At 38.0% G+C, this 14,005-nt stretch overlaps 1 protein-coding gene across 1 annotated transcript in view; it reads left to right on the top strand.

Moving 5' to 3' along the window:
• LOC135467949 (transmembrane protein 128-like) overlaps positions 1-14,005 on the top strand; it is a 61,184-nt gene that overhangs the window by 941 nt on the left and 46,238 nt on the right. Inside the window, exon 2 of the mRNA XM_064745894.1 lies at positions 1,663-1,858. Within this exon, the coding sequence (XP_064601964.1) occupies positions 1,663-1,858 (196 nt within the window). The remainder of the gene's footprint in view (positions 1-1,662; positions 1,859-14,005) is intronic.

Genomic DNA, 14,005 nt, shown 5'->3' with positions numbered 1-14,005 from the left:
TGTCACCAAGTACTGGTCAGTTCAGTCCTGGCGTCATTATGATGACTTGCTGGAGAGTGCTGTCTATGTGGTGTCATTGGCATGTCATTCCATTGAAGTAGCTCTTCTAGTACTACGGGTTGGTTGTGGGGTAATTTTTATTCAAACATTGGAGATAATTTCATTTCACTCCAGGGAAACACTGTCCTTATATGACCAAAGTGTTTAAATTTCAACCTTCGGCCCTAAGAAAACAGACACGAACGACACGAGTCTGTCATCAAGATTAAGCTGTCAAAATATGTCTGGTTAATTTTGTAATGAAACTGTTCTTTCGGGGTCATATAACTGAAAAATTGTCAAATTTAATTGTACAACGTTAAACCCCAAGCATGCACAGATGCATTAACAAAGGCATGTTGACTGTTAATGACATCCCTGTTTTGACAAATCATACCACAGTATTCGGTTGCTGAATGTGGCATACCTCGAGTGTTTACCCTTATCTGTTTACAACACCATCATGCATGACACTTATCAGGTGTTCAGTTAAAAACTCAAACTGCAATCATCCAATGTACTTAATGTCCAGGAGTGATGTGCTGTGACCTGTATCTAGATTTCCAAGTATGTATTACATTTATAGTAGTGCAATGCAACAGTGGAAGAGTACTGTTGAGAAGGTGTTCTGGTTTGTGTATAGTGATCACATAAATGTTAAAAATACCCAAACCGTTTCAGGAATAGAGCAAGTGAAATCTTCTTCTGAACTCATAATGACATGGAAATTGTCACACATACACATGCATGGACATTAATGTCATCATCATCAATCCCTCGCTCACTCCTTAAGGTTCTCATTGCAACTATGGAGGTCTCAACCAGTGAGTTTGCATACTGGAATACAACCCCTGGCTATCTGTGTTTGGTTGTTGCTTAAAGTCAGGGAGTGTGTGAAGTACATGTACATTGTACCTAGTTCAAGGGCATTGATTTTCTCCAGAATTTTCTACCCTTAAACCATATAAAGTGAAATGTTCTTAAGTGGGATGTTATATCCTGCTAATTAATTAGCTAACTAAATGTACAGCTTTTGGAATGACAGATTCAGTAATGGATAGGGGTGATGCCTAGGATAAGCTATGATAAGATTGTTGTATAAACCTTGTAGCTCACTGATATCATGAAACAGCATTTGTAGTTGTGTGTAAAAGATATTCAGTTTCACACATTGTAATCTATAACATGCAACAGCGTCAGGAAGAAGATAGCACTGTGCAGTAATATATGGTTACAGCCCTCGCAAGTCTTGCAGATTTCATCATCAGTCTTCAACTTCCAAAGATAATTTACATGTACAGGAGATGCAAAAATTCTCATTTAAGAAATCAGTCATGCCATTATTAAAAACATGTTCTCTAGGAGTAAGAGGTAACCCACACGACCCTAAAACAAAAAATGATTTCCTTTGTGCTTTCTGTTTTTCTCAAGGTTGTGGTTTCTTTGCCACCTAAAAATCCTTACCTTTTTCATTGCGTAGGCTAAGATTTTTTGAAGGATGGCTTTGGTATTAGCTAGTACATATGGTTAAATACAATAATGCAATGGTTATAACTGAAGCCGCTGAACAGAGTCAGATTTGTTACATGTACTTTATTTTATTTATTAGTTTGTTTATTTCAGATGAGGCTCCAGAGGATAAACTTAAAATGGACTCAGAAACAAGGAGGAGGTTTGAAGACAAATATGGAAAATATAAGAGGAATCTCACTAGCTCTCCATACACAATACAAAATGTATGTTGGCTGATCGTGTCGATGGCTGTTTTTTATTACACAGATTTTTACCTGGTTTTACGCTATGATCCAAAAGTTAATAGGTGAGTATTACTTGTTTAGTATAGCTATTCAGCCATGTATACATATGTAGTCATGTATCTGCATTATCTGTTGAAAATAAATCCTTGATGTGAGATCTAATTCTGAAGCTACAACCTCATTGGTCAGGGTATAAACTTCAGAGCCTTGGACAATGGAGTGGTGTCTCACATCATGGACTAATTTTCAGATTTCTGTTGAAACTACATGTACATATTTATGCTCCAAATTTATGATTGGAACCTCCTCCTTTGCATTGTTTGTTTTACCAGTCAGGATTGACAGCTTTGTGTCAATTATGAAACACCACAACAATATTTATCAGTTTCCCTAAACTTTTCAAAGTAAAGAATTATTTAATGTTATGTGTACATAACAGGATTGATACTTTTACTTCACTCATGTAAGACTTCAACTACACATGCCAGTTTTGTTTTATATTTGATTTTTAAAAAGTGGAACAAATGTCATTTGAATACATATAAACACTTACACTAATTATTCTAAGTGTACCAAAAGTGTATTTGAACTAATAATTACGGGTCATTAAAAACTTCATATTGTGCGTATTGTTTTATATACAGTGTATTATACATGTTCATTTGCTTGGCACATCTGTACAAATATAAGCATTCATACATCTAAGCATTGCAAACTTCACATCCTCTTATGATATTGTAACTAGGTTTATCTGAAGGTTTTTTTTAATAGTAACCGAAAAACAACAAAGAACAAAACTGAGTTGTGAATGTGAATTACATGTAATGATGTATCTACAGATATTTATACTTAATATAGCATTTGATTATGGCCCTTGTAAGGCTGGAAAGAGAACCAGCAGCTATCTAAGAAAGAATGGCAGGCAGGGAAATTGATTTTCTGTTATACATACACCCAAATGTGGGCTATGGACTCAGTATTTTTACATCTGTGCCTGGTACCATGTTTTTTGTATGGTTTTTATGCGGATAGAGTTATACCCCTTTGACTGTTGAGTGTTTTCATTTGATACGAATACAAGTTTAACACACTGTCACTGTCCATAATGTTTGAACAGATTTCACCTTTAAGGACAAAAAAGCACCAAGCTAAAACATTTTTCATTTGAAAGCAGGATGTTCAAGCTTTCTAAAAGTATCATACTTAAGTATATTAATGAGATTTCACCGAATGACATGTAAAACAAAATGCAGAAATGGCTGGTGTGAATCAAATCTTGAGAATTTTATCCAATCATGCGGACACATTGCTATCAGATTGCAGGGCGTAAGCTGTGATGTAGCCCTTGCCCCTTCACTCCATGAAGTGACATATGGTAACACAGAACTACTGCATTAGACATAATTTTGGGATCGTGTACAATGATTTAGTCACGTGTAGCCGACGGGCCATTTCACAAAGTGTTGTGGGGCAGGTCTGTATCATTCATGGACCACCACAGGCGTAAAATCAATTGATTTACAATTACAGTGTCTAAAATTATGTCAGATAGTAGTAACCGTCTCGGCCCAAACCGCATTCATCTCCCCAAATACATTACTTGTCATTCATGTTAGCGTTTAGTCAGCAGTTTCTAAATAACAAATATCAGAGTCAGTGCAAAATTCATTAGGGATGCTGAAGGTTTATGGGAATGAGAAGATGGCATCTCACTGGACAACACTTAAAATTAATGAAATCTTAGTATATAATTTTTTATATTTAATATTTAAATTTGAATTTACTACAACTGAAGAATTTAAATTTTGCTCCTTTGTCTTTCGGGATATTTTTTTTCTGTTTTTTTTTATAAAATACAGTAAAATTATTTTTGAAGCCAAGGTGCTTTCTCTGTCGTCCATGTCACCACTGCTTTCATCCTAGAAACCACCTCTACAAAAATTAAAGCATAAAATCCAGCGACAATCAAGTGCCTAGATCAGCCTCAGAGATGCTTAGATTTATTTCTATTTGCTTTAGAATTGAGCATTAATCTACCTGTACAACGATCCTATTGTAATTTTGTAAACATTTAATAATGGTCCAAATCATCAGCACAACCCCTTCAGAGGCTACGATCGGAACAAGGAATACCTGCGCACCTGCAGCTAGGCTATTTAAACAGGGTCGCTGTTCCTGGTAATGACATGGTAGGCCTACTGTATCAACAGTTCAAGCAGTGGAAGAAATGTTCTGCCAGTATGTCTGATTTCTGAGAAAACTGTATTGATCACATGGGCCTTCGTCCCTGATGTCCACAACTTTTATCTGCCATAGGCTACTGCTTAGACTACTATATGGAAAATACCCTCTACGTTAGAGAGTTAGAGTAAAGGTGACGTCACCTGGCCTTCGACAGTGGAGACATGCTGACATGTGTTAAGGCGAAGTTTCTCTAAACTTTTGCTGGGTTGAAAAAAATCTTATAAAATATTTAATGCCGGTTTAAGACTTTTTGAGGTGGACATAAACATTAGTCAGGTGCTGCCTTTCACTTTAAGACATGACTGTCGTTGAAATGTTTTTTTAAAAGTGATATGATATATACTATACAAATATGATATATTTGAGTTCATGAAGACATGCACATGCATACTTGCTAAAGGTGGACATGCAATTTGCTGAGGTTCTGGTGGGCACAGTCAGCGAATCTCTACATGCATGCCTCATAACTGACTGATCCACTAATAATTAATAATGTAATTCATTGTAAATTGATGCTTTCAAAAGATTTATTCTGATAACATGGAATAAGTAATCAGGTTACAGTATGTGCTTCGAATGAAATGTAACCCTGGGTTCATCATGTAGCAACATCATTCCAGCGTTATAAAAAAATCTGCCATGTGCTTAAGGTGAAGCATTACTTCACAAGAGCCTAGTAGACATACACTTAGGGTATACATGTATTTGCTGCTGTGTGAGTACAGTGTACAAGTATTCTCATGGTTGATAGGGTGGCAGGTGCTCCTTCACGCATTCCTGTTTCAATACAGATTTGTACTGAACCTGCTGTTGTGTACCACACCACATGCCTGGACATTACCATGCTTTACAACAGACATCCACCTAGCAAATGTGTTACATGTATACTTGTACTAGTTGTATACTTAGGTGTTGTTCAAAATTGACAGAAAAAATTGAATCAGCTTTTAATGTAGGAGAATTATTGCTACATATAAATAAAGACTATAGTAGAAATGCAGGGTATCAGGGCATATGTATTTGTATACATGGTCATTTATTCCATACTTTGCCACATTGCTTAGATGCCCTTGTACATGTCTACATACTGCATGCATCCTGCTATTATCAGTGGATTACAAATCACTTTTCAGAGGGCCATTTTATCTGTCAGTGCTCGTGGTGCCTGAGATTTTGTGTGAACTTGTCAGGGTCAGTACATACATGTATGCTTCCTGTATAAATTTGTTTTTCTGGATGAAATATATGTACACGCATGGAAAATTTTATGGAAGTATGCAGCGGCAACATTTGCATAGCACATACATGTTTTGTTTAAATTCTATATGTGCGTTCTTCCTTATACCTGAACATGTGACAAGCTGCATGCTTGTAACTTTAATGTACACACAATGTATAAGTAATACCTATTACTAAATTACTTGCATGTGTAACCCTATTAAAGCATTACCAAGAAGTTTTTATTCTTCACTTTGATTTATATGTTTTCATTTATCTTATCTTTTCCATCTTTTATTTATTTATGTGTATGTGCAGTAGTTATGTATGTGTGTGTGTATGACTGTATTATGACCTTAAAGCAGACCACCATTGTATAATTCTTCATTGTTATGTGTATGTATTGTACCGTATAGTGCCAGTTTAATCCGTACAATAATATCAACTGGATTGTACCTCAGTATATATATCTAAATTTGCTGATCAGTGCACAATGTTTTTGTTCACAGTTTTAAAGTTACATGTAAATAAGTCTGGCTCTGTGCAAGACAATGACAGTGTAAGGTTTACCACAGAGTGAGATGATATCAGAGGTCTTACAGGATTACTGATCACATTGTAGCCAGCTGTCAGAGATTCATATTGTTAACAGGTACATGTACTACTATATAATGTGGACAGTATGAATCCAAGTGATACATGTTATACATTTTGTTTTGTAAGATAATGTATCACATTGTAGCCATGCTCAGCTGTCAGAGATTCATATTGTTAACAGGTACATGCACTACTATATAATGTGGACAGTATGAATCCAAGTGATACATGTTATACATTTTGTTTTGTAAGATAATGTATCACATTGTAGCCATGCTCAGCTGTCAGAGATTCATATTGTTAACAGGTACATGTACTACTATATAATGTGGACAGTATGAATCCAAGTGATACATGTTATACATTTCGTTTTGTAAGATAATGTATCACATTGTAGCCATGCCCAGCTGTCAGAGATTCATATTGTTAACAGGTACATGTACTACTATATAATGTGGACAGTATGAATCCAAGTGATACATGTTATACATTTCGTTTTGTAAGATAATGTATCCCATTAACTTAACTCACATTAACTGGTTGCTAAGGTCACAAGTTCAAATCCAGCTCCTTCTGGCCTGTGTAGCCTCTTCTCCAAGTTTGTAATGTAGGTGTATTTGTCAAAATGTACATGTTGTGGTGTCCACTAATATACAGGTATACCACATACCCATCATTGGTGGAAGACTACTAATGTGACGACCAGGATCTTGGGCATGAGTTAAAATTTCAATGATATTATCACGTTTATTTGGGCTGGCTACACAGTGACAGGGCTACATCACATACATGTACATGCACATGGGCTGCTTTTAATCTACATGTACTCAAGTTAATTAACTTAGCCGTGAATTTTACATGTTTGATTGGATTCTGTCAAGGGAATTGCTACATGTAATAACAGAAGGATATTATTGGTTATTATGTGCGTACTGTTTTTCTGTGTTTATTGTGATTCTTACATATTTACATACAGTTTACATGTACATTTATAGCAGATGTTGAAATCTGGGAACGGCGGTTATCTTAGAGGTAGATCTACATGTAGTAAAAGCACTAACCACAACAGCGATTCTGAAGACGGCCCCAGCCAGGATAGCCACCATAGGGCTGGCTATCCGATGTTGTCATACAATATTGCAGGAGTCACAGAAAACACACAAGCACACACACTTAATGCAAATTTCAGACTTTGTCCAGAACCACTTTACTACAAGTATGTGTGCATAAATGAAACACTATACATTTTCTGTGTGTTTATTGGACCATATCATTAAATGAGGCTCATTTAAAAAAAACTGCTTTATTTTTTCTTTTTTATTTGAGTCTGTTACATCGTTCAGCTTTACTCCAGACTGTGGTGCCTTGAATCATGTGCCTGGTAGGCATGAGGGCGGTGTTTGTTGGTACACCTACTGTGTTCAGGTGATGTCCAGCACAGAGAGCTGCATGTAGCACAAGTACTCACAGGCTGCCCTGTTGACATGGGTGTGGCATACATCTAACACACAGTCTGGATAAGCACTGACACCTGATTAAGACTATCTTGCTACAGGGATACCATCATCTGTCCCTGAAAATAATGGTGAAAGTGATGGTAAATATCAAGGCTTCATGCATTGCAATTGTTATGTTTGAGATGCTCGATTAGGGATGCCCTTGCTGAAGTGTTTGATGCTAACATAGACTGAACAAAAAACAATATTCACATTTTCAATTATATTGAAAATGAGTGGTACAAGACTAGGTCTAGGCTAGGTCTTAAACCAGACACACCCGACCTTTGCATGCAGGGTGCATGCAGTGAACTCTTTTGTGAATAGATGAACTGCACTTGTGCAAGGTCATGTGACCACAATTTCATGTGGTCTGAGCACCAAGACGTGTGCAGAATGTGCTGGTGATCAGAAAAAAACAAGCTAACATTATTATCCTTGAGAGATAAACACATGCCACGCATTGTTAATGTTGAACTTGACTGTGCAGTTGGCATGCACATGGCGTGAGATGCAGTAGACAGACAGTTCATGACCTGATGACGTGTGCATCAAACGGATACATGTGCTAAGGATAGTCAAATTCGGCTACGTCATTTGCGTAATTGTTTTACGACTGCAACAACAACCAGTAATGCACTGTTTAGGGGTCACATAACTTCACAGATCATTCAAAACCACATGCGAGCTGCCCAACTTGAGGCCTGGCGCCTTTATGTTGGGCCGATTCTGACTCCGGTAAACCGTAATGAATGTGCAAGACAAATGGAATAGGGTCCTTAATTTGCTTGGAACATGTATGGGATTTTCTTGAAAGAAGTCTTCATACCTTGAGATGTTAACCCCAGAATGTTCAAGAGCTTGGTGTTGGTTGCCTAATGCTGTGTTCATGGGTGTTAGGCAGTCATTGAGACAACGTTGCCTTGCTGTTTTGAATGTGAGAGGGAGGCATACACAGTACTGAACAGCTCCAGTGTGGATGGAGATGGTTAGTCCCTGTGAAATCAAAAACTGGCAACACTTTATTGTGACGGGTCCACCAAGTGCACCTTAATGTGAAATCCTGTTTAAGGGTACACTCATTCTGTCCATAAACCAGATTTATCCACCAGGAAAACACTTTATTCCGTATGGGTATGTTTGGGACACAAAGTAACACATGTGATATTCGCATTTCTGTTCAGTGTATGTGCTACATCAGGAGTCTGCTTATTGATGTAGACATAACATAAATTACTGTAGCAGGAGATAGTAAGGCCTAGAAAGTGTGGATGGATGGATGTTGGACGGATGGATGGATGGACGGATGGATTGATGGAGGGATAGATGGATGGATGGAGGGATAGATGGATGGACGGATGAACGGATGGATGGATGGACGGGTGGACGGATAGATGGTGGACGGATGGATGTATGCGTGGTGTGTTACATCGTACAATTTTTCATGCACATGATGACGAGGTGTGTGTTCTTGTGGCAGGGCAAGAATGGTGTCCAAAGACACCACACACCACCCCACTCAGTAACATTATATCAGGCCAGAAATTCTTGTTTCCTTGCTCTAACCTCTCAGCAGCAAGTGCCATTTTTTCAGTCTTTGGTATGACTCAACTAGGGTTTGATCCCTGCATTGTCTCCTGTCTTCAAGGGCCTAGAAAGTAAGATGCATGGAAAGCTATGTAAAGCTGAATTTAGTGAATCTGCTTTACTCTTGATAAATCTTGCTAGCTGAATTCTGAGTGGAAGTCTATCCCATATAGAATGATCAAGAAGGGAAGGAAAAAATTGTGTGACAATGTGTTGACTGTAGATGTACACATGTAAAGAACATCCTCATCATTTAAATACTAATGTAGCACCTTTTTTCCTTTTTTTCTATGTCATTTTGTTGTTAACACTTTAACCAGTGCCCTTATAAGCACATTACATTCATGAATGTAATGTATGTTGTACATGTCCTGTATTGTGGAGTATAGCCGGTAGCGGGTCCTGTATTGTGGAGTAGAGCCGGTATGTTGTACATGTCCTGTATTGTGGAGTAGAGCAGGTATGTTGTACATGTCCTGAATTGTGGAGTAGAGCCGGTATGTTGTACATGTCCTGTATTGTGGAGTAGAGCCGGTATGTTGTACTTGTCCTGTATTGTGGAGTAGAGCCGGTATGTTGTACATGTCCTGTATTATGGAGTAGAGCAGGTAAGTTGTACATGTCCTGTATTGTGGAGTAGAGCCAGTAGCGGGCTCTGTATTGTGGAGTAGAGCCCGTATGTTGTACATGTCCTGTATTGTGTTGTAGAGCTGGTATGTTGTACGTGTCCTGTATTGTGGAGTAGAGCCGGTATGTCGTACATGTCCTGTATTGTGGAGTAGGGCCCGTATGTTGTACATGTCCTGTATTGTGGAGTAGAGCCGGTATGTCGTACATGTCCTACATTGTGGAGTAGAGCTGATATGTCGTACATGTCCTACATTGTGGAGTAGAGCAGGTATGTTGCACATGTCCTGTATTGTGGAGTAGAGCCGATATGTTGTACATGTCCTGTATTGTGGAGTAGAGTCGGTATGTTGTACATGTCCTACATTGTGGAGTAGAGCCGATATGTTGTACATGTCCTGTGTTGTGGTGTACAGCTGGTATGTTGTACATGTTCTGTATTGTGGAGTAGAGCCGGTATGTTGTACGTGTCCTGTATTGTGGAGTAGAGCCGGCAAGATTCCTCTGTACCTGTACTGTTCTGGATACCAATTCTTGAAAAGAGTTTCCACACAGGTTTTGGTGGTTGGGACTTTTAAGTGCTTCATCCTTCTTGTATACTAGTACAGTATTATGCTGGGAAGAACATGGTTCTAAATTGTGCAAAGGGAGAGGGGGGGGGGGGGGTGGGATTGAACTAGCATGTGGAAAAATGGATTTGTTCTATGGGGTGGAATCTCCATAGCCTTTATCTCCACAGAATGAGATTATATTGCTGACATTGACTACATTGACTACGTGTACCATTTAGTACAAGAATGTTAAATTGGGCTCAGATCAACCGATCGAAAAACATTTTATTGGTTTTATCATTTTAATGAACTTACTCAATGATGAGCCTTTAGATTAGTGGAACAAATTGCTTCATTATCAAAACCTGGTCATCTTCAAAATCATTAAAAAATGATTCTGATTGTAGTTGTCTTCTAAGATTTGATCAGATCAGTGTTTGAATGCTTTTTATTTGGATTTACATGAAACATATACATGTATATGTAGCATAAAATAACAGTTCATAGAAAACAGACATTTTTGAGGTAACAGTAAACATGTACACCTTTTTTAAAAATGAAATGCTAACATTGTGATGGCCTTGAGGAATATGTATTAATGATTGTGTGCTAAAGATATTGACTTCAGAAAGAATATGTTTCCTTAACGGTGGCGAGCACCAGACTCCTATAAGAAGTGACAAGTAAATTAAGATCCACACCATTGGTTTCTATTTTAAGGTTGTTATTCAGCAACAGGTGTTTGGTTCTTCAGGGACAGCCTGACAAATTACGTGACTTGATAAGCAGTGTGGCAGTTACAGGAACTTAAAAAGGTCCTCAAACTGTCAGAGTTATTGCATGCTGTGAGTGATTAGCTCTGTAACAAGCTCAGAGACAAACACACTGGTGACAAACAAGCTGATTAACTTCTAATATCAACTGTTAGCCATATGCTCCTGTAATCTGGGGATATCTGAGATGTGATATCATGGTGTCTCTCACTGGGGATCTCTGCTGTGGTTATATTCAGATCAGAGGGTCCAGTCCGGGGCTCAGACCTCCAGCCACCTGTCAACAGTGTTCCCCTCCAATTCTCTAGGTCAGCTGTCTTGTTGACAGCCATGTTGGTCTCCGCACAGTCAGATTATCCAACTCCCAGAGTACCACCTGCAAATTGGTCTATTCCCTCCACCATTTGTCTGCTGGGTTAAGATGAATTTATACTGGCTTTCTCCTGTCAACAGCTACTCAGAATTATGGTTGTACAAGTATCTGGTCCCTACTGTCCCATAGCTAGATCACCAAGTTTGTACTTTTTTGTTTTAAGCCTGATGCTGTTCTCATTTTAAATTCAGTTCTGATGAAATACACAGCATGACCTCTGTGTAGGATTTAGGCGGGTGTACTAAGATCTCTATGCCACATACATGTAGCCTGATGATCTTGTACATGTACTAACATATATAAGGCCCCAAGGACACAGCTGAAGACAGTGATGTTAAGTCACTTAATGGCCATATGATAATTTCACACTTACGAATATATACAGTATACATGCACACATTAATATACATGTATATAGGACTGTCACATGAAATTTATGATTGCCATATTGTTTATGTTTTGATTGTATTTTTTCTATCTTTACGTCAGTCAGATATAGAAAGTACTAACTGGTACATGTGTTGTTTGGTTTCCATTGAGTGAGTGTTTAGAGCACTGATGTAGGCGGTATATATTTTATGTTATACATGCTGGTACATGTATGCGTAGGTCTGTTGTAGCTAGGGAGATATATATACCCATTGTAAGACTTGGTGACTGTTAACATACAATATGTATCTGCATGATGATCCGAGAATTGAATTCTTTTGAATGTACAACATGGGGAAGGTTAACCCATTGTGTTTTCATTACAGTTTTGTCATAGACTACAAGTAAACTTTTACATACACGGTTTTTAAATTACCAACCTCCATGTAATTAAGAGAAGCCATAAAAACCAGTGGAAACTCAACACCATTTAGGCAGAGTGAAGTGTAAAGATATCCCCTAACCTAGTTATAGTGTGGTAAACAGGCTGATTAAGTGTAAATTACATCTGACATTTGGGCATTGGTAGAGTCAGGCTGTAATTCCATATGTCTTGTTCTACAGTGCTCATGTAATTGATCAGGGGAAATGAATATAGCAGTGAGTGAGACCCGTAGATTAAGCATTATGCCAAATGTTAATGATGAACAGCCAGCCAGCCAGCCAACCACACACTTTGCTACAATTATAATTAACTTGATTTATCATGATCTGCCATGGTTGAGGTACCCCTCATACTGTATACTTTGGTTTATAAACTAAAAGTAGGAAACGTTTGTCTGTTCGTCTGACAGTTAAGATTAAATTACATGTACCAATACATACAATGTGTGTTTTAGTAAAATACAGTTTACTGCAGCTCAGCCTTTACCTTTTGCTAGATGTCCTATACTGGTAGCAACTAGACGTAGTTTCATTCCCTGTTTCAGCCAGGCTTCCTTCTGGTGTAAAATTGGGTGGCTGTACATGCATGAACTGTAGGCGAAATATTCTTGATGCAGATACAACCACCAATCCTCATGCAGATACAACCACTGATCCTCATGCAGACACAACCACCGATCCTCATGCAGACACAACCACCGATCCTCATGCATACACAACCACCAATCCTTATGCAGATACAACCACCGATCCTCATGCAGATACAACCACTGATCCTCATGCAGACACAACCACCGATCCTTATGCAGACACAACCACCGATCCTCATGCCAATGACATGTAACGTGTTTTAAAAAATGTCTGGACAAAATAAGAATGTGAACATGTTGACAAGTTTTAAGGGTGTATGTATATTATACTTGTTATGTTTAGGTATTTGACAGTTAATATGGTTTGCATACTCACACATTTTTCCAAAGGATAATTAGCTGACCTTTGGCAAATTACCAACAAAGCTCATGAAGGACAAGTTGTCTTTGTCTTAGAAATATCTTTTGAATATGAAGATGGCCACCAAAGTGCTGTCAGCTTATATTGCCACAGAAATATGCCATGAATGATGGGAGTAGGAAAATTAAAAATCCCCTGTCCAAGGCTAGTATTGAACTCTTGCCTGGTGTTTCTTAGCAATAGTTGAAAGGTTAACCTGTGGGCAACACGCTTCTCCCTGTAGAAATGTATATATTCATGTATACTTACCTGTGTAGTTAGTGATTATCAGAATTTAAGTATGACCAGGCGTGTGTAACGACCACAGTATTGGACATTCAGCCAAGTTACGCATGATACAAACCCCTGCTGGATTGATGTTTCTGTCTTATATTGAAGTGACACTGTATATCTTTATGTGTCTGCAGGTAATCAAAGTTTTAAGTAAGATAAAGTACATGCATATTTTGGGAATGCTTGCATGGTCATGTTAGAAAAGTTCTTTTGACAGTTTATAGGGGAAATGCTCACGTTCATTTTGAAGCATGGTTTGATGTTTATCTGTGTGATTTTTCTTCATCATACCATGAAGCAGATCTGCACTTCATACAGACATATCATATACAGTATTTTTAGGTAATTCTCATATGTGTATGAATATAAGGTGGACATTTACATGTATGTAGTGAAATACACATGTGGTTTTACTTTCATGACGTTGATGTGTATATGTAACCCCTGTGAACTGTAACCATGACGACGAGATGAAATAAGAAAAAAAAAACGATGTTGATCATTGGTTTATTGGCCATGGATTACAGGTTTCTGTTTAAAAAGAGTCATGTATATGTAATTGTCAATTATTGAGTCTTTCTACAAGGTACTAACCTTGGATTATGACGTTCAGACTTGTTATGTATATAGTAACAACCAGCTGCAG

The sequence above is a fragment of the Liolophura sinensis genome, chromosome 6, assembly GCF_032854445.1.
Source record: "Liolophura sinensis isolate JHLJ2023 chromosome 6, CUHK_Ljap_v2, whole genome shotgun sequence".
Classification (NCBI taxonomy): Eukaryota; Metazoa; Mollusca; class Polyplacophora; order Chitonida; family Chitonidae; genus Liolophura; species Liolophura sinensis.
Note: the sequence above shows the minus strand (reverse complement) of the source record. Positions and strands in the feature narration are given on the sequence as shown.